We start from the raw sequence: 22,974 nt of genomic DNA on the forward strand, positions 1-22,974 counted from the left end.
CCATGATAGATACTAGGGTAACTAAGTAATGCTATACTTGACATATTAGTATGTTCTTTCCGGTAAGCTGAACCCAGTTGACACACACGCTACACAGATCACAGTTTTCCCTACTTTTTTGGGTGTGAGGTGGAGGGGGGGGGGCTTCTTGTGAAGGGCGAGGGTGTTTTTTAAGCTAGCGCCAAGAATTTGTGCCCAGGTCGTGATGCTGGACTCTGGAGTCCACTACCCTAAACCCTAAACCCTAAACCGATCTTCTTCGCTTGTTTTCTTCTTGCTAGCTTTCTTTCATTTTCATTCCATCTGCAGGTTCTCTAAACCCACCTCCAGTCCCGTACCCTGTGCCACGTGGTTCCTGTCACCATCCCACCTGCAGCAGGCCTTACAGCAGGTACCTTACTTCCTGCCAAGGTTCAGGACATCCAACCTTCTCCCTCGCTCAGTCTCCTGGCTTCACTGACCAACATGCTTATTAACAATCGGAATTCGGACTCACTGCAAGCTTTCCTAGCTTAGTCACAGACCTCCTTTCGAGTGTAAACAAGAGTCAGTGCATAATCTGGTGCACAGAGCACCATCTGATCATGTTGTTGCTTAGCACAATATTCTGTTTACATAGCAGCAAAACAGACATCCTTACCCACAGCTACCGTTCCTGCACTTTATCCATATGTATGACCAACAGCTGGCTGTTTTTCCTCTATAAATTTAATTAACTTCACTCAAGGGAACAGCAGCAAGGGGCTGCAGGCAAATATTTCGGTTATAAGTCATACAAATCCATCACTGCTGTGCTACCTGCTCCCATATCTGTGTGTCCATTACACATCACCGAGTATCTGGAAGTACCACTGCAGCCATGTTAACGACTTAACCTGGCTCAGCTGCTCAGTCTGACATGTCTCAGACTCTCAGCAGAGCACAAATTTCCCCCCAATACAGCCTCAACAAAAAAAAAAAATCACCATTACGATAGAAAATGAAAAAAAAAAAAGGTATTGAATCACAGAAAAATGTCAGCTATGCTAATATGTGCTTCAGACAAGCCCAACTTCCTCTACTACTTTAACTAATTAAACTTCTAATTAATATTCATGCTAATCAAATCTTTCTGGAAGTAAAGGCAAATCATGGGAAGGATTATTAGTGAAGGAACGTTTCAGATGGGGTGAAAGGCTTATTTTGCCTTGGTATAATTGTTTCCGTGCAACGTTCTGAAATCCTGCTTGCTTGTTGCTTTTTAACAGATATATTTTAAGTCATCGTTAATGAGCAGCGGCATGACCACATCCTGCTACAGGGGAGCTCTGCAGGACCACAGATGGATCTGTGCCAACATCTCACACGTGTAAGGAGACACAGGGGAGCTGGGTTATGGAGACGCCAACCGCAAGGCGGGCGAGGTGGCGTCACATCGAGGGAATTTATTTCTCATAAGATTACATTAGAGGCCTGCAAAACACACATTGCTCCAACCACTGCAGTTGTATTGTATTGTAATTATTGCCACTTTTTCATAAATATGTACGCCAGCAATAAAGCAAAATATCATGGAATGTCCTAGAAGCAGTAGACAGATTACTGCATGCAATAGACATCTCATCATAAACATACAGACATTCCTCACTCAATGACCAAGTTTCGTTCCTATGACTAAGTCGTTAAGCGAATTGGTCAATAAGCAAGGAGCCGCCCCTCATTGATATTTCAAACGTACTGTACTGGTAGTGGATCTTTAGATATTGTTTTAATGTCACCTTTGCGGCATTTATATGATTTTGTTCTTGTCATCTATACAGTAGTGCAATATATACAATAATAAATAGAATAGAGGAAATCAGCTCTAATATACATTACACAATAAAGCACAAATTTATAGACAAAATAAGTAGTCGGAGATTGCAAATGCTAGTGTAGTGAATACTGACTGACTGTGGGAGTGAGACAGACTGAGAAAGGGTGACACGAGATGAGACGCTTGATGCTGAGACGCCGCGCTGCCGGTTCCACGACCAAAGTTCTCGTGCAACAGTTCAACATACAATATCGACTGGTTGGAGAGCTGTTCTTAAGTCTGCGTGGTCTTTGAACAAGTAAGTCGTTAAGTGAGGAATGTCAGTATAGGAAAGTTGATAAATGAATGTAATATACTTGAATTTACAATATTGTAATATTGGGGGCAGTGTAAGGCCTTGTGAGTTAAGACTCTGTACCTGCGAGGTCGGTCACCGGTTGAGCGAGGACCTTAACCCTAATTGCTCCAGAGATTGCCTGACCCAACTTTCACAACTGTATATCATTTTGGACAAAAGCTTGTGCTAAATAAATAAATGAGGTGCTTGGCCGACTAAAATGTTTACCTATTTAGACGCAGGAACAAACCGCATATTGCTCAATCTGACAGTTTGCATCTGGCAGGTTCTCTGTAAAGCATCCTAGTCAATGAAGTAAGACTTCCTTGTCAATGCAATAGTTAAAATTACAATGTTCTCTTTCAGTTTCAGAACAATGGTCTTAAATGACCATTGTTCACCGACCATAGTGGCTCACATTTTAAATCAGGAAAAAGCTTAGACTTTATACAGAAATCCACCCAATAACACCTTTACCAAAACGATTTTCCCAGCAGGGAGGCCATGTTAATGGATCAGTCTTAATTTTAATAGCTAATTACAGCATTAGACGTCCATTAGCTCTGTCCAAATCAATGCCAACTGTGCAATCAAAATTAAGGCTTCTATTTTTACATTCCTTTTTTTCCTCAAAATCCCACATTGGTGTGAATAGATCCCACACACAGACTCCTTTTGGCTATCTGCTCTTCTTTTTCTTTCCTGTCATTACTGTTACTATTGAAATCACAATTTATGGGCCTGGAGAACCTTGTTCACTAGGTTCCAGGAATTACCGAACGTGGTCTCCAGCAACAGTGCCCTGCTGTAGCATGCTAATTGGATGCCATGCAGATTCAGTAGCAGACAGATAGCATACTGAACACTGGACACTGCTCAGGGCTCAGTGGGACAGACCACTGCCGTCACTCGGAAATTTGGCTGAGGTCCCCGGCTATGAGAGAAGATGAATCAAGAAACACGTTTCTCATTACTCAAATCCAGTAAGTGTCAGAGAGCTTGTGATTATCTAGCGTTTGGGAAGATGCATCATTCACAAAAATCATGTTTCATCTCCCTTTATTGGGCATTATTGCACGCTGGGTTATTATTCAGCATCACAGGAGATAAAACCTTGGTGCTGAACTAATGATCTGTCTGTGGATCTACAGGTCATTCTTCTTTCTAAGCTATCAAATATTTCAAACCTCGACTTTCAGGGTTGCCAACTCTCACGCATCTGCCGTGACACTCACGCTTTCAGTCTCTCACGCCTATGCAAGAAATCTTATTCCATTGTAAACCTACATCAGAAGCGTTGGGCTAGTTTGCAAACCTACTGATGATTTACAAGGTAAGTAAATGGTTACATACCTGTAAATAAGTGTGCAGACTTGTCCCCAATCGGAAATCTCACGCCAGCCAGCTGACCAAAGTTGCCAACACTAGCTTATGGGAGGCCTAGCTTGTACAGGCAGTCCCTAGGTTACAAACTAGATTCCTCCCCTAAGTCTGTCTTTAAGTCAAATTTGTAGTTGAAAAAATAATACAGTAATACAGTACATAATAATATTAATAATAAAACTAACTACATACGGTACTGTTCTGTACCTCAAGCCATCGAACCACTGAAGCCGCAGAATGTTTTCATGAGCGTCATAAAATAGCGCGTGCTTTCGTTATTACGAACTGTCGTAATTAACCCGAATTTTTAACAAATAGGCTTTACGGTAGACCGTTCATAAGTACAAATTGTCTGTAAGTTGGATGTTCTTAGCCTGGGGACTGCCTGTGCACTAACAACCATCACGTCTCGTCTACAAATGATTATGATTTGAAAAGGGTAACGCGAGTAACGTCCTGTTGGCTGAAAAGTCTCTAAGCCTCAGCATCTTGTGCCTGAATTTTGTTCGCTGGTGCTGCTGCCCGTCTCAGCTCAGAAATCAATGTTCTGAGACAAAGCTCTCTTCTTGAAGGGATTAAGCCATCAATCTTGATAAGAAAAGACCTCCCAGAGCCAGCCCCCCCCCGCCCCCCCTCAGGACCACCCATGGAGGTTCACAGTGGTGGGGTCCACAGCTTTCCGTCAGCGGATGGCGTGTCAGTGACGGGCACAGGTACACGCAGAGGGGGGCCACACCCGGCCGCTTCGCCATCGCCTGGGGGGCCCTCTGCTGTGCACTGACGTGGCTCGTTAGGAAGCAGACATGTGGTGTCTACTGCAGGTGGAACCTGGCCCGGGTGAGATCTCCGATAGCTCATTCTGTCCGCTGTGCCAGCCGTGAATCAGCAACGGGTTTCACTAGCTTCCAATTACAGAAAAAAACAGCGGGGCTCAGGTGCACAGGAGCCAGCAGGGGGCTCTTTATTTGTATTGTGCGCAAGATCGACGGAGGTCTACAGCCATATAACTAAAAAAGCTAGAATTTGTAGACTTTCATTGGTGGACCTGGAAAGCCTCAGATGTACACTCACATTTCCTGTTTTTCGATTTGAAATGTGTACTTTCACATGACTTAAAAAAAACATCCTATACACAAGGTGTACGTTGTCCCGGTGTGCCGGTGAGTCACGATGTGAGGTCATTAACGGAGGCTTTCTTCAGGCAAACTAAAGACTTCAAAGGAGAAGCAGAGCTGTTTGTGTACCGAGGCGCCTGCATCCTGCATTTTTAAGGGAGTGAGTGTTTAGAGAACGTCTCCATGTTGTTGTTTTTTGAGATCATTAAAACATGCCATCTGACATGCAACAAACATTCATTTTCATCTCCTGGTTCCTTGAAGCCTTTAGAGAACAAATACTGAATTAGAATATCACTGACCCGACCTCTTAATTTTTATCGGTCCATTTCTTTTCTGACAGGTACTACTCGAGAATCAGAATCTCCTTGTCAGAATAACAAATTGGTAGTTACTTTAAAATAAAGTCACTGTTTGGATAGCTCAGATGGCAAAAGATATGGTTTACACAGAAGAATGTCAGAGGGCCTTCCCTTTACAGCGTTCATGAAGCATTTGGGCTTGAATACGAATGAGACAGGATGTAGGATCACATCCTGGACCAATGGACAAGACTATAGATCCATGTTCTCTCATGACATTGACAAGCCACAGGTCTACAAAATGTCTCTCAGCTGTAAACAATCAATATTCACAAAAAGAACCTGATGTGGCATTCTTTGCAGATCAATAGATGTCCTTGAATTAGAAAGCTGTGGATGTTCTGACCGTACTTTACTTTTAAGTCTTCACAAAGAAGCAAACACTGTGGGATTGATCTGCAGTCTGGCATTAACTTTGCCGGCAGGCGATGGCCGATGTTCACCCGTTAATGAGCCTCACAGCTTTTACTGCTTATTCATCCAATTTATTTTCTGTTACTCTCAATAAATCCCATCAAATCAATTAGCATACTTTGTCAGCTAATTAAATATTGAACACAATTAACAAGGGACAGAATCAACTGTAGCTCAAATGCTTATAGCTTAAGCGTCTGAGGTTATGGTCTAAGGCAGGGTTCCAGTCCTAAGGGGGCAGAATCCAGCACAGTCTGCAGATTTTCCTGTTCAGACACACCTGTTATACCTGGGAGTTACCTGAGTAAATCTGCAAACTGCCCCCCAGAACCGGAATTGGGGAAACCTGGTGCAAGGGTTCTGCTGTTACCCAAGACTGGCATTTAAGGTATGCCAATTATGCCAAGATGCTACACAGCTATACAAACTCTGTTCCATGTTTCAGGTCCTCAACATTACAGTGTGTGTGTGTGTGTATAATATAAGAAAATGTTTAAAGTGTATATTTGTCAGAAAAAAAGACAATTTAAGATTAGAACAATTAGAAAATTAACCATAATATAATAAATAAAAACTAACAAGAACAACTTCTGTGTCTCAAAAAAATTACTGGTATATTGTTGGACGGCTAGAGGAACGCCACTTCATTTCTCAAACCTCTCCTCAGGGGCACCCCAGCCATTCCATGTATTTGTTCAATTTCACCACCGGCTCAATTAATTAATTAACTGAGTTAGTTTATAAAAGTCAATGAGTTTTTGATTAGTCATATGAGGTCAGTTAGTGTTCGAATCAAAAAATACACGGGTGCACTGGATGTTTGCTGGAAATAATGGGGTGATTTTAGCAGAGGTTTTGAAATGGCTCAGCTGACACACTGTGACAGGCAAAATATCATAGTTTTTCACCAAAATAAAGATCATTTAAACATCATTTCCATTGACTGCCTAAGACTTTTGCACAACAATGTACATACCTGTTTAGATAGATAGATAGATAGATAGATAGATAGATAGATAGATAGATAGATAGATAGATAGATAGATAAGGCAAACCTAAATATTTTATTCACGATATCAAGGTCCTCTTCCACAATAACATGCATCACTGTTTCCAGTTTGATTCCATCATCAATAGCTGTTCAGTCAAGGTAGGCCAGACTACAAACTGAATGTGCAGGTAAGTCTGGGACACTGTATCCCCTTTCAGCAATAATTAAACCTGAAGCTGTCCAATCTCTCACACATTAATATATTATTTAATTCTCCAGGTGATATCTCCATCCAAGTCAGACACTGGAATGTTACATCTGACACATTTTTAAATCTGATTCTTTAACCAGAGCTGTTCACAGAAGTAGACCTGCCAAAGGAAAGAACCAGTATCTCGCAGAACCTGAGCCTGTGACCTTTTGTTAAAACATACTCTGTAAACTTACTATTGAAGCAGAGATCTCTGCCCAACAGGACAAAGTAGAGCCCTTCCCCTCACCGGAACTAATAACCTCCTGATTAAAAATATGGTAATATCATGTATATTGCATTATAGATGCCTTCATAATAATGCATTCATAGAATATTATAAACATGCCTATATTTATAGTCATACATTTTAGCCATGTTTATTCTGCATTATGAATGCTCTATGAAGCACATATCTATAATGCACTATAGATACCTTCATAATACATTATGAAAACTTGATCATTATAATGCATTATGAAGTATTTCTAATACATTATGATGACCGCTATACTGTAAGTAAAGTGCTGCGAAAAATATATTGCCACTATGTTATCCAATAAAGAAAGTGCTCTGAGAACAAGTTAGTTAAAAAGTCAATTTTTGCAACACTATAGAACAAACTGTGATTATTTTTTCTTCACTACTGGCAAAGACTCTAGTGCTGAGGCCATTTCCGAGACCCGCAGCTGCTGGTATCCCACTCGCTTCCCCACTGTCTCTGAAGCACCAGTCTTGAATTTGAGCCTGCATGATTTACTTTATTTTTTGGGGGGTTATATTTGCATTGGTCTGTATGATCTTTGGTAACCCATAAAAAAATCAATGTTTTCAATGTGTCAAATGGTTCCGTTTGCCATCTCAACCCAAATCTCTGACACAGACCCTTACCGCCCATGATCTTTACAAACCGCAGTTAGATCTTTCATTTCACTGACAATGACATGTATGGGATGCTATTTCTCAGATATATACAGGGGCAAAGAACCATCCCTTTATAGACAGAGGATTTAAAATTATTAAACCTCTGAGTAAGTGTAAAATTCCTAAGCAATCAGAGATAAAGGGATTATTGGGTTAATGAAAATGAGTATAATTTTAAGCTCCAGTTAGTGTTAAATATTCAAAGGAACCGTATGCACGTTACGTATGCATGTAGGGGTTGTTGAACTTGAGTAGCAGTGAAAGTTTTTTTAACCTATTTGAACTGGAGCTTTACGCTTTTTGGATATAAAATGCCTTTCTATTTTCCCCTCAGTGGCTGTCATGCATTTCAAATTCCAAATCCTGCCTTTGGAAGTGAAGTTCCCACTAGCGGAAGTTTGTTTTCCAGGCCTTGGTGGCTTCCAAGGCTGACACTGAACCAGCTCTGTGACAAATACCTCTCACCCAAATAGGGACGCTATACAGGTAAATATTCCTTGCTTTCTGCAAACTTAAACACGCCTTCACTTCCTCTCCAGGACCCCCCATGAGATCTGGGAGGAGTTTGAAATATATATAAAATAGACTAAAAAATGTATGATGAATCACCAGGCAAATTTTATACAAATCATATTAATGTCACCAGTAAGCTTTATGGCCACCGTATGCCAACACCGAAGGCCCAGATACCAGAGCATAACTCACATTTACAAGGGCTATTTGTGGGCAATATATAAAACTAGCAGAGCAAATGCTAATGCTAATGCGATTGCGAATGCTGTATCTGTTCAGTACCTGTCCTTCTAAACTAATTTTGGATAGAATGGAGACACATATGGGCATATGTTGTGTTTAGAGACACATCCTTAGCATCTGTCAATGACTGCATCCAAACAGATGACGACGTAAATAACTTGCGGTAGCCTCCAGCCCCTTAGGTGCCACAGGGGGTTTCCTGGAAGACCAAATAGTAAACACATCAATCAAGGCTGACCGCGGACAGACCTGCTGAGTTTTAAGCTGAACATTCCCTGGTATGTTGTACAAGTTGTGGTATTAATCAGTATAACAGCAGACAGGGCATAGAGGTCTGTCAGCATTTCACTTGTAAAGTGATTCCGGATGTCAGGCAATTTCTCTTCAGGTCTCCAAGGATAGAATGGGAGAAAAATGCACATATTTGAATACTGGAGTCCTCAGCATACTGAGGTAGAGTCTGAACATCATGTTGAGTACACGTTGTTGGTCTAACCCATGCAGCTCTGAACACAGCTCCACAGCTGGGTCGTAATTGGCACGCCGCAGCACCCCCAGCTAGACAAAGGTATCCAGCGCCGAGGAAAGTTCACGGGCAAAATCAATGTGTGTTTTTCAATTTGGAGGCAATCAGCGCAAAAGAGCAAGAAGTTTTCACCAGCAGTTTTATCCCAGTAGAAAGTAAATTCAACAATTTAAGGGGGAAACGAACACTGAAACACGCAAGATGAAATAAAACACAACACTCCTGTATCAAAGATGACAATAAAAAAATGTTCCCACCCTCTTAAAACCTCGTACATCTGGGTTAACATACAGCAAAGACATAAGCCCTGGCATTGGGTGTAAACTAAGTAATTCTGTCATGTTGCTATAGAGACAAGATGGGACACTCTAATGCGTGAGTGATATTTAGCCCAAGAGAATTAAGATTTCGAAGACTGATAGCAACATAACATACACGCAAACATTACTCTGAAGTTGTCCCACATGTCGTCAAGCATCACAGACTCAATCAATGAATCAACACATTCTTCAACTAAGTGTGCAGGTTAACAATTTGTGTCATCCATACACTTGGGTTTAAAATGCTTGTTGGGCACTTTACGGTCTACGCCGAAAGCTCAATCATCATCAAGGTTTAGCAGCAGAGCTGCAGAGTGACTTTGTGTCCTCTTGGCATAATTGGAGACGGGACCCTGCTTTTTTCTGTTATGCTGTATCAACTCTGGGGGGTGACATTGAGGTAATGCTACCAATGAACACAGCGGGAGTTCAGCAGAGATAACAGCATTGACATTTTCACATGGATGGAATTCCTCCATATACAGCCATGTGTTTGATGGGTTTTTACCCCTTACAGAGTATCCCACAAAATGACCATGACCGTATGTATGAAGTCCATTAAAAGCCTTTGCAAGAGAAGGAGCACTGCAAGTGGGTTTTTAACCTCTACATTTATGGCCACTCCATTCCTCATAAACTATTATGGCCTACACTAACGATATCACATTACTGAGGTGGATCACGTCCTTTCAGTTTTCACCACAAGCACTGCAGTGACATGCACTAAGGACAGTGCTTCTCAGGCCAGTCCTTGGGGACCTTCAGACAGGTTCATGTTCTTGCTCTCTCCTAATTTCCTGGGAGTTGGGAGGGAGCAAAAACATAGACCATCTATGGTTCCCCAAGGAACACTGCTTAAGAAGACACAGGGAACCAAATGAGGAACAAATTTCCAAAACTCAGTCTATAATTTGTTGTGTTTGAGGTGAGACCAGCACTGACTTAGTTAGGCTTCCTTATTATATGAAAAGGTATTGGGAAGCAAAACTCACTTAGTTCTGATGTAATCTAATGAAGAACTCTCGTTAAATTTACAAAACTCACAGTACTTTCCTCGAAAATGTGTCCCATGAACTTTTGGAGTTTTGGAAATTTGCTCTTCAACTGCATCAATGCTGAGGAAATTTCATTGGCTAAATCCGGTATGGAGGTAACAGTTAAAGCCCTGCATTACGCAATGACGGCCAGCAGGGGGCGGTGCAGAGGGCTGCGGCATGAACACTGACCTCAGGCAGCCCGTGGCGTTGCGCAACACCTGCGAGGAGTGAAGCTGCAGCTTTCGGTCCTCCTGGTGCGGCGAGCTGTCCCAGGCAGACTGTGGGATGATCACGGTGTTGGTGAGCACGGCCAGCGCATCCTGGATGATGGGCATCTTCAGGGCGTCACACGAGGACAGATTCCACAGTACGCCTGCATAGAGGGGCGACACGGGGGGCATGAGGAGGATCCGCAGTGATGGGGGGGCTTGGGGCTCATAGGAAGCAGCGCCAAGTATGACGGTATAAATCTGCCAGATTCACTCCTTGCCCTTACCAGGCCAGAACTGGGGTCCCGTGATCTCATTATGTCAGACGCCGCTGGTGTGCTGGTCAGTTTCAGAATCAAGTTCATTAACACTATGATTGCCTCCCCAACCCCCCATCCCCAGCATCTTGCCACAGTTTCCTGCCTGATAAATGTCACTGGGCTGCTGAACCCGACCCCACACTCGAAATTGTCGCACGACTGATGCAGTCAAGCAGTATGTACTAATCGTTAGGAAAAGCGCATCAGTGTTTCACTATTATGGCAGCTACATCATAAACATGAACGCTATAAAAAAGGAAAAGCTCGCATGCCTTAATGCTGAGCAAAAATGGGAATGTGTGTTTATTACAGTGATCAACCATCGAAAACCCAGCAAGATACAGTCTTGCGAATCTCTTTGGCGAGCGTTTCAGCTTGACCGTTAGTCCTTGTACGATAGCTCACATTCTCACTGAGAAACAGAAGCGGATAAATTGCGGCACCGCAAATCCGACTAAAACGTTATGTAGGGGTAAGAACGACAAACTGGAAATCTGCGCTGGAAATCGGGTTTGGTAATGCTCAGTCACAAAATGTTGTTATGACCGGTCCCATGAAGTGAGAAAGTGAAAGTTTGGCAGTGAACTGAACATAAAGCCGTATATAGTATTAACATTTTGTGATGAATGTATTATACGATGTAAATACAGTGTTTATTTGGTTATTGATTAGGCTACTGATACTCTGTTAACTTGCCATCCTCAGCTCTCGCCAAAACCAAAGTGGGAGAGATATGGGCGACATAACAAGATAAGACTCTGTGTGTGTGTGTGTGTGTGTGTGTGTGTGTGTATATATATATATATACACACCTACACGCCACAGATGGGGGCTCGAGCCTGACTTATAATTCAAAGTTACGGCTGTTCTATACCACTATAGCAGTACACTGCATTAGCATTCAGTATTTCCACTGCAAAAGAGTAGGTAATGTTCCTCACAGCCTCTGGAATTGCTCCAGAATTAAAAACATAAAATAAGACTTCCCGCCAAATGCTTGCCAACCTGTGTCCAGACAACGCGTGCCTATCAACATTTCCGAAGGGTGCAATCCTAATATTGAAAAAATAATGATCAAAGCAACAACAAACCAGACAGACAAATACAAACATCTACTCAGGCATCAAGCCACTCCAAAATAACTGTTTACTCGTCAAAGAAGGCTAAATCATATAGGACTAGGGCTATAGGACTACACTTCCCACAAAAGCTGTTGTCACTCAATATTAGTGTAATAATATAAATCCAAGTTGACATGAAGCATTATTTACACAAGCACACTGGAATGTGTTTTTCACAAATCCCAACTAGTTCTCCTTTATAAGGAATACACACACATACAGAAATGAAAGTGAAGCTTTGTGTAAAGTACAAGCTCAGCTACCCATCCAGCACCCCTGAAGCATTTTGGGGCTTTAAGGACTCAGCAGAGATGTAGCCAGCATGCTAAGCACGGGATTCAAACAGGCAACCTTCTGATCACAGGCAGGGAGGCCTAACCCTCTGAGCCGCACGCCCCCCCAATAATGATAAAACTATAGGCTTTAAGTCAGGGGTGGCCAATCTTATCCGCAAAGGGCCGATGTGTGTGCATGTTTTTGGGATAACCTGTAGGTCAGCTGTTCAAACCCAGGTGTGAGAACCCGCATGCACACCGGCCCTTTGCAGATAAGATTGGCCACCTCTGCTTTAAGTATTTCGACATAAATTTCAGATTCAAATTTTATATTTGATTTCTGTTACTTGATGGCCATAAATTAAAAAAAGCAGCTGAATGTTCATTGGGATCTGTATGCTAGGATCAGGCACTGAACTGGGAGATGTTTCATGAGAATTAGATGCTACAAAACACAGAATTCCAAAACAGGAAATGTAACTTAATGTAAGTCGGAGTTGCCCCAAATGAAATTCAAATAGTGTTTTGAGTGTTAAAAAATATTTCATATTTTCATTAGAATTGTGTTTATGGATACAAATCCTTCTGCAAATAAACATGCAGGACATTAAAAATGCCACAATGGAAATGTGAATCTGGGAATTGGGTTTTGCTAAATGCTTTTAGGATTTATCACTGGAGAATATTAATGACACTCTGAGCAAATATTAACATGCAAAAGTATTTTACACAGTTAATCTTCTCAGGCCATTGAACATCAACATCTTTATGATCATATATCCATACATTTGCCTTCTTTATTTATACAAGCCAATGATATGTTTATTAGTGACACGATCATTCAAGATATTTATGGTGAAGGGATATTTCTCACTAAATGGAAAACGAGGAAAATTTTAACGATCATAATCACTCTGAACTGTTAGACAGAAAGTATCGTCATACCGTTTTAATTTAATGAGATTTTAGCGGTACGATTCCAATAAATAACACTACTGCAGCATTACAGGCTTAATATAGGACATCGATAGCCCCCCATCACTGCAAATGGCTCGGTCATACAAGGTGCTGATTATCTGCTTTCAATCTGAAACCACTCACAGTCATCCGGACAGAAAAGGCTTCACGCCATGTGTTTGGCCAAAGGAAACCTGCCTGCATTAGTCAATAGTCTTCGTGTTCCATTAGACTTGCAGTAGCGTAATTGTTGCAAATACTGAAAAAAAACACATGACTACCAATGGAACACCATTGGCATCAATTAAATACCTCCATCCTTTCTGTAGACTGACTCCAACTCTGAGTCTACTAAGCCGTTCCTCTGGTCACAAAAGTCTGATTAATAGTCAATAACATGTACTACACGTATGCTTATTTCACTAAATAATGCAAAATTTAGATGTATGAGTTTGAAAAAACTTGCATGTAAAATAATAATCCATGATTTTATGAGTGGAGTTCCAAACATTCTAAGAAGGTCACCAAAAAGTAAAGAAAATGTGATTATTAACTCTACAATTAACTTGTTTGTCGGCTCGTTATGCTGGTTTAATCAGTAGCTGTCTGGAGTGGGTGACACAATGTCTAACCACATCTAGTACTATCTACTTTAAGCCTGACCAACAATGTGAAGGGTTCATTTAACAAACAAAAGACTAAACCTTCCTGTTGTTATCAGGTATCCAGTATATTGGAGAGGCCTTTTGTGCACACGGTGTCCCCATCGCAGACTCTAACACGAACAGCAACACTTCATTCTTCAGAGTTAATAAGGATGACCTTGGCAGGTAGCCGCACACAATTCACCAACCAGAGGGTTCCGAGCCTCCCCAGACATAATCCAGTCCTGATTACAATCACCGTTAGAGGCACTCCTTGTGACGCACGTGGTTACATTCACCCTGTCAGTTTTATATGGTCCTCAGCATCACGGTTCCTTTAATCTTTTCCAATTTCCCATTCACGGTAACGTCAGGTTAGCAGAACGAAATATAGGAAAACCGAAAGCGGGAAATGCATCACTCCATAGATGATTGCATGCCCGTTTCATGTTATGAAGTTATTGCAATGTGAATAGGCTGTCATTTATTAGGGTGAGACAGGAATTCTTCAGAGCCAGGTTAAGTCAAGCAGGGGTACGTAACTTTCTCCCGGCAGACATTCTCTGAGGTCACTACGATGATCTGATCGGCTCATTCATTCCAATAACTCACCTGGTCTGCAAGTCTTAGAACTGCGAGAGTACCTGGGGGACAATCACCCAAAACACCGGGAGAACATGCAAAGTTCACATACCTCCTGACAGAGGTGGAAATTTCAGGGCCAAATCCAGACCAAGGTTTTGACTCTTGATACTAAACTGGTTGGTTGAAACAAATTTTGGACTGGATTTGTACTTTCTCGACCTGAAATGTCCATCTCTGCCCCCTGAACCCTGATAAAGCCCCCTGCTGGAGACTAACTTATGTCAAACATCAGGAAGGACAGAAAACTTTTACTACTTTTAGGAGTTCAGAAAGGCATAATGAAAAGTGTTGCCATCCCTTAATTTGTCAGTTAATTCGCTCACTGAAGAACGACCAGCAGCCAAAGAATGAGCTTTAGGGCTTTGGGGTGGGGGTGGGGGGGATGGGGGTGCATTTACACTCACTAATGGAGCACGGGGTCCTGCAGCCCCCCATGCGATTATTCTTCCGGAAAGCTAACAGGTTGATTTTTGTGCTGAGACTCCATCAAGGAATCATCAGTTCAGGCAACTGTGCCATTTCAAATGCTGGGTAAAAAGGCTGTTTTTCAGAAATACAGCGATGACAATGATCTCCACCAGAGTGAAGGGGGACAGTCCTATGGTCTTCAAACCCACCAGGTTCAAGCAGCCTTTTACATACAATTTGGCCACTTTCAATATATTTTCTTTTAACCTTTGCTGGTTAAACTAGATTCTGTCGGAACAACAATGTATTACCCAAACCCCCTCCCCCTAAACCCTAACCCTACCACACCACCAACCTCTATATCTAGGCTCCCTACACTAGGTTTTGGTACTTCGTGATTTTTCATACCATCATACAACCCATACGTTATAATGTGATATACAGTATTTTGACAGTACTTTCAAAAGCAACACTATTCAGGGGGAGGAGGGGGGTTTGTTCCCCACAAAAATTTTTGCCCAACAAAAATCTTGCAGTATACCAAAAATATTACCATAATACTGCCCAATTCTCCTTGCAGTACTGCTTTACTGTTGAAGTGAGTTGTCTCAAGATTTGAGCACTTCCAGATATTCACCCACAGGGGCGCCGTAAGGGGGAGGAAATCTAGGACGATTCCAAGGGCCCCTGAGCGACAGGGGCCCTAAAAAATTAGGAAAATAACTGGATTGGTTTAGACTGGGGGGCCTAATATGATATGCTTTCATGGGGCCCAAAATCTCTAGCAGCGCCCCTGTTCACCCATACAATGTATCTGTAGAATTTGTAAAAGATCCATAAATTGTGTTTACAATATCAAGTGTCTTCTAAAGCTGACTTTTCCTTCCTTTGCTGTCACACAGTGCTTTATTTTGGGGCAAATTGTCTGGAAATAAAAGCAGGTGTAGATAATCATCTGTTTTTGTGCAATAGTAATAAGACCAATCAAATGCTTTTTGACTTATCGCATTCACAAGGTCAAATGTTGTCTGCGGTCACCCTTCTCTTTGTTGCCGTTAAGATGCTTCAAATACTTTTTGAGTTATAGTACCAACAGAATCAAGTGTTTAAACTGCCATTTTCTTTGCTATTACATCCATTCAAGGGCAGCTGAGAAACAGTGTTGGCCGCAACTACTTGCACAGCTTGTCCAATGAGAGAAGACGGCAAAACACACATTGGAGAACTCAAACCCACAAGCCTAGAGCTGTGAGGCAGTAACAGGCTTAGCCACTGTGTTACCGTTCTGGAATAAGCAAACTCACAAATTCTATAATTTATTGGAAATTAACACCAAATGTGCAACCTAAGCACAAAATGTTAAGTACTGTAATACTCACAAAACAAGAATATTTATCTCAACTCTCAGGAAACACAGGAACGGCTGGTTAATGCGGCATTATAGAACCCCAGGGACCGCAGTATGCTGGTGATGGCTGGGAGGTCTGTTTTACTGAACTTGCACATACGATGGTTTTGCAGAACGATGAATGTGAGTAATGGACGCTACAATGTGGCAGAGGTGGGATTTGTCTCCATTTTGCCTGAAAAGCTGTTGTTTAGCGTCGAGCAGGTGCATCCCTGACAAGAGCCGGCCTACGTATTATCGGTGCCGATGACAGTCAGCACATCAAGAACTCAGAGAAAAGGGCAGGACTGCACTCTAGCTGATCCAGCCTTAATGAGATTCCGGGATTCTCTGGCAGAGATCTCAACTAAATCCCGACTTCAGAAGGGAGATTTATACTGAGTGGAGTGGCGATTCAATGGGAGGCACTTTGGGCTCAAACCTCCAAGGTTGTAGGTTTGAGTCCCACTACTGGAATTTGCATTTCCATGCTTGCACTGGATCAGTAGTATGGAAAATGCATGGACTGCATTTTGAATTAACATCGTATTCTAGTGCGACATTTCTACACAATACTGACACATTTTACATTTAACAAGCAGACACTTTTATCCAAAGCAATGTATATTTTGAGAAAGCAGTATCAGACAGTCCTTGGAGCAACTGAGTGTGATAGGTGGTGCTCAAGAGGATAATGGTGTATTCACAGTGCCACCCATGGGATTCAAACCAGCATTCTAACTGGCTGAGCCACAAACCACCCCTACCACACAAAGTTCATAGAAATATTAATGATATATTAAAAATAATAATACAACCCCTCTTTTGAAATGAAATGCCATTCCTTTAAGAGTATGGCACCTGCTGGTGACTGTTAAAACTCCACTCTGCTCGGATTCTTCCAGTTCTTGCAAAACCAAACACAGTCCACGCAGAAACATGGATGATTATCCAAGATGCCGTTGGGATCAGAACTCATTCCGGCTCATTTGTGCACCGCCTCATGGAAAAGCCTTCCAAATAAAATTCATTCTGAGAGCAGGTGTGTAGATTCCATTATTAGAGTTTCTATCCAGGTCGAGTCGCCTTTCGCCAGTCAGAGAGACGCCAGGACCAAGACGCCTTATTGTCCAGTGGGCCACTCACTGCCAACTGCCATTCCTGCTGTTTCATCTCAGAGCAGTGAATTCATGCAGAAGGAAAGGTTGCAGCGACTCTAATTTGCAATTTTTACAAAATGAAGCTCCAAATTACCATTGGGCAAAGAGGCTTTTTGGGCTTAGGGTGGCTGATTCATTTGTGACAGGAGTCATTCTAAGAGCCCTGTTTCGCATCGCCTTTAATTTATATGTTAATTCTCTTCCCCCTCCCCCGCAACTACAAACGTACAACCTATTTCCTTTGTAGTCCCATCTTTAGGCCACCTCATTCATTCAAACATTTTAATTCTTTATTTTTTATCACAACCCAGTATAACTTCTGTGGGTGTTCATTGATTTGTTTTTGGGGGCTAATTTCATTATAAATCACCTAGCTCATAAAATACAGCCTTGGCCCACTGGCAATTTCAGGCTATTCTCCCAGGGGGTGCAAGGTGAAAAGAACCGTCCCGATAAATAAAAATTGTAAAAAAAAAAATAAAAATTACATTTACAATAACTTATTATTACCTGCTGATATGACTAACACAACTTGTATTTTCAAATATAACTTTACAATATAATTTAATTTTATAGAACTAAATATGTTCAAATTTTCATCTGACCAATAGGGGGTGCAATTGCACCCCAGCACCTCCCAGTAAAATCACCAATGCCTAAACCTGGCTGCGACATCCTAGCTGCGTGGGGAACCAAACTGCTGCCCCCTTCAGGCGACTACTGGCAGAAGTACTGTTGAGATATTTCTTGGTGCCCAGGTGTGCATGCCTGCAGGTCTTAGGGTGTGCGTCCACGCTATTTGTGCAGGTGTACCCTCTGCTAGCTATTGCCGTTATAGCCTATGGTAGCTATTGCCGTTATAGCCTATGGTAGCTATTGCCGTTATAGCCTATGGTAGCTATTGCAGTTACAGCCTGTGCTAGCTATTGCAGTTATAGAGTGTGATATTCACATTCACGTTTATGCATCTGCTGATGTTTAGGGGGTGATAGTCACCCTGAAAAGAACATTGAGACCTAAACGGAGGATGTTCTTCGCTTATCGTCAGTGATAAGCGTACATGAACACATTCATCCAGACCACTGTGCAAAACAAGATCATGCATTGTATCAGAACATTTAACTCTATGATCGCTAATCATTAACTTTAACGGCAGGTATTAACAGAGTAATTCCATATAAAACAAATTAACCTCAAATTAACAAGCTATTTGTTGAATTGTGTTAAGAGCTGTGGTGCTAATGCGCTAAGGAGGATTTAAGAACAGCATGACCTCAGTGGACATTAGGGTTAAATTAATTAATGTAAGTCGTTTTGTCGCATGCAGACGGGCAGTTACACGGGGCTGAACTGGACCTAGAATGTAATTAAACTGTAGTGCAGGACATGTTAAAAATAAATAGGGAGGAGAAAGAGGAAAACGACATTAACAATGATTCTGTAGGTTCATGATCTGGCCCGAGAGGTTCGTGGCTGAGATCAATAGCCGGAGTAGTTCTCTCACACAGAAGCGAGACCGGATGACCTTCAGAGACAGTGAACTCCTCTCCCTCCTCCTGTCTCTCTTCCCGGTCTTGGACACCGCGAGTGGGTCGATCGTTCATGCTCCAGTGACACCCCAGACCCGCTCTAAACAACCTTACAAAGCCAAAGAATTGCAATGGATCCCCAGACTCATCAGGAAGGCCAGCGTTTGGGGTTTAATCGCAGCCGTGTCATGAGGTGCATGCTGGGATATCGGCATCAACCACATCCAGCCCACCCCCTAGCATGCACTTTGTGCTATCGTCCCTCCCCCTCTCCGGCCTGAATCAAACACAATCAAGCTTCGTGTTTTGGCAAAAACAGGATGTGGAGCAGGATTTAGTTGTACCCCTGGCTCGGATGCTGACAGGTACAATGACAACGCTCCTTTCGAGAAAATGGAAAACAATGTTAATGCTACAGAGTTACTGCATACTGCCACCCTCCACCATACAAGAAGTCTCACTCCAGACCAGGGGTCACCAACCTTTTTGAAACTGAGAGCTACTTCACGGGTACTGAGCCATGCGAAGGGCTACTAGTTTGAAACGCCCTCATAAACTTATCTAAACTTCATGTATAATAAACGTGTTTTAAACGCTTTTTTTAGATATTGTCATTTACAAAATGAAAATGTGATTAAAGAAGAATAGCAACAGAATAAAATTAAATTTTAGATGCTGCTCATTGGTGAGTTGTGCTATTTTTAAGGCAGGTCCGCGGGCGACTCATGTGGTCCTTGGGGGCATCCTGATGCCCGCGGGCACCATGTTGGTGACCCCTGCTCCAGACGTATCTCATGTGTGGTTCCCTTATGGTGGAATGAGCTGCTGAACCACATTCGGTCCTCAGGTTTCCTCTCCATCTTCACGAAATGCCTCAAGACCCATCTGTTCCAAGAATATAAATACCAGCCTAGCACCACTCCATGTCTTCTGAATGCACTTATGTTGCACTTTCTGCTTATTTGAATAGTTGTCTTATTAGATTTTTGCTTAGTTTGGAAGATGTTGCTTACAATAGTACCTGGGCATTCATCAGTAGATCAGCCTGGCTGCACTTAAAGGGGAACAATATGTTTGCGATGTGCCATTTGCCTCAGTTATACGTTGCCTTTCGCAAAAGCATCTGCTTAATAAAGATAGGTGCAGTGGTGGCTTAATGGTTAGGGAAGCGCACTTGTAAGATTGCAGCTTCGATATCCCGACCAGCAAGTCACCACTGAGGTATCCTGAGCAAGGTAGCGCCCCCAAGCACTGCTCCCTGGGTGCTGAATTAGCTGCCCCCTGCTATGTCACGACGTCACATATGGGTTAAATGCAGAGGATTTCACTGTTGTGCACTGTGTGCTGTAGTGTGTCAACAATGATCTCTAAATTCTAATTCTAAAAAATGTAAATACATACCAAGACATTATCTTTGAACCAAAGCATATCTTGCAAATGTAATATGCATCCCTGTGAAATACACATGGGTATATGTGTATATGTGTCTGTATATATTTTGCAATGTATATAACCACACTGTCTTAGTCTTTGTCTATCCTGTAAACCTTAAGATGCCCTGTTATTAAATGGTGAGAAGGTTAAGTACCACAAAGCTCACACTAGGCTAGAGAAACACGGCATCCTCCGCTTAAGTTTCCCGTATTATACTGGGCGCACACAGTATTTCACGGTCGAGCGTATTATGAGAAATTTACCTGGCTGCGGCGCTACTTGTTATTCTGCTTAACCCATGAATACTGTATTTCATTGGCATTCCTCGCTCACTCGGCAGCAGAACATCTGCCTTAGTGTAGGTGTCGTGCCACACTCCTGCGAGCTGATACCTATTCCCATCAGAATGTTCCGGTGGAAGCACGGAACGGCCCCCGAAAACTGTTCAGCGATTCCCTTTCCTCTCGTCTTAAAGGCGTGGATGTGTGACGATGTGTGCGAATGCTGGAGCCTCGCGCGTATCTGTGGCACAAACTGCTTTAAATTCTATTAGCGGTGCATTGTGGGTAAAGCGATGGAGCGCGAGATGTTACCTGCAGAAACAAATCGGGAAGTTCTCAGTATGACAAATGCGACATTCGCCTGTTCTGAAATTCCTCTTATTTAAGGTGAATTCTCACCTATAAAATACGGTATCAGCATTCGCTTAATTAAGAATACAAATATTATTTTGAAATCCATTTCACAGTTTTATGGATGATCTCTTACCTTAAATAATTTGATATTTTTACCACTCACAAGGATGGTACAAATAAAGACATGATCCATCCATCCATCGTCCAACCTGCTTATCCTAATGGGTTGTGGGGGGTCTGGAGCCTATCCTGGAAGCAATGGGCATGAGGCAGGGAACAACCCTGGATGGGGGGGCCAGCCCATCGCAGGGCACACGGGCACACTGGCACACCAGTCACTCACACATGCACACCTAAGGGCAATTAAGCAATGCCAATTAGCCTCAGTATGTCTTTGGACTGTTGGGGGAAACCAGAGGACCTGGAGGAAACCCCACAACAACATGGGGAGAACATGCAAACTCCACACACATGTGACCCAGATGGAGACTTGAACCCAGGTCCCAGAGGTGCGAGGCAACAGTGCTAACCACTGCACCACCATGCCGCCCCAATAAAGACATGATCTGCATAATAAATCACAGCAATTCATGAGCTCTAAGCCTGAAAAACATATTTAAAATAGATTTGTTAGCGTGGACTACCGATAAAACGAGATGACCAATATTTAGAGAAATGTATACATGAACTGCAGGCAGGCCCTAATACAAACAAGGCAGAAAACTGATTTTATTTACTTCAAATTTCATTTTCTCAGTGTGGAGCAAAACGACAAGCTAATTCATTATTTTCCCCGTTAGATGAGCTCTCGTCACTGCATCCCAGAAGTAGGAAATGACAGAACTCATTATCTAGTGCCCGCATGGTTTGCGTATTTGATTTACCTGTGGACATGTTCCTTACAATAAAGAATCAAGGGATAAAATGATCTGATGCATTTAAACCATAAAATACCCACATCTTTTCTCAACAATCTGTATGAATGGTACATGGTTTACACTTTACAAACACCGATCACGATGAGTGCATTCAGGCATTACATATCCTACTTACACAATTTATAAGAACTTTTATTGATTTATTTAATTGAACAACAGTCACTATTATCCTGCCTGTGTCAAATATAGCTAGAAAAACCTGGATTGTTCTGGGTTTCCATACAACTTGGTGATGTTGTTTATATCTGTATATTTTTGCCCACTCTGCTCTCTGAGAAATTCTCCCGTGAGTGCTTTATAAATACAAAGAGAGGTGTGCTCTTTGTGATGCACTTCCTAGGAGTGTTTCCACGGTGCCAATTTGTTTTGTTACCATGGAAAACAGCTTCCACGCCTATACTTCACCAATCACGTAGCTGGACGACTGCAGGAAGCACCAATAACAAGGGACAACAACTGCATGGGCCCTTTGTAAGTTCGAACCCGCCTGCTCTTTGGCCCTCTCCCCTCCATAATCCATTTCAGCCTGTAATAGATTGGCATATTTGACTGCACTGTGTGATTTGTTTCATAACTGAAAAGGTGAGTTAGGGAATCCATTTTCTGATTTTTAACGCAGTCGTTCAGAATAGCATGATCTAGGCTTATGCAATTGTAAAACAAAATTTTAATTAATTAGCAATTAGTATATTAGCTCAACGGTCACGCTTAACAAACAGGGTCCTTTGGAACCTGGGAACAAAATTTGAGCCTCCCAGTGTTCCTGAGTGTTCCTCTAAGGTAGGTGACTGTCATCCTGGGCTCAGAGGTGCTGCAGGATCCTGACTGAAGAGGGGAAAAAAGGTATCTGATTGTAACACTGATACGCATCTCAATCTTCTTCTCAGATATGTGGCTGCTTACATCTCACAAGCCTCGATGGCTCTCAGAGATGACGGGGAAGCTGGTGTGTGACTGAGATGGAGAAAGTCATATTCCATCCTGCATCACATTAGCGAAAGCTGACACGCCTGCATTCTTACACAAAGTAACATTTAAAAGATGCTATAGTGTAGAAAAATGCAATATCAATTTCTACCATTATTTTCAATTATAGGCATTA

General features: G+C 42.2%; 1 protein-coding gene across 1 annotated transcript in view; it reads right to left on the bottom strand.

Annotated features, from left to right (window-relative positions):
- ctnnd2a (catenin (cadherin-associated protein), delta 2a) overlaps positions 1–22,974 on the bottom strand; it is a 227,346-nt gene that overhangs the window by 54,796 nt on the left and 149,576 nt on the right. Inside the window, exon 12 of the mRNA XM_072700081.1 lies at positions 10,400–10,583. Within this exon, the coding sequence (XP_072556182.1) occupies positions 10,400–10,583 (184 nt within the window). The remainder of the gene's footprint in view (positions 1–10,399; positions 10,584–22,974) is intronic.

Source organism: Paramormyrops kingsleyae, chromosome 15 (genome assembly GCF_048594095.1).
Source record: "Paramormyrops kingsleyae isolate MSU_618 chromosome 15, PKINGS_0.4, whole genome shotgun sequence".
Lineage (NCBI taxonomy): Eukaryota > Metazoa > Chordata > Actinopteri > Osteoglossiformes > Mormyridae > Paramormyrops > Paramormyrops kingsleyae.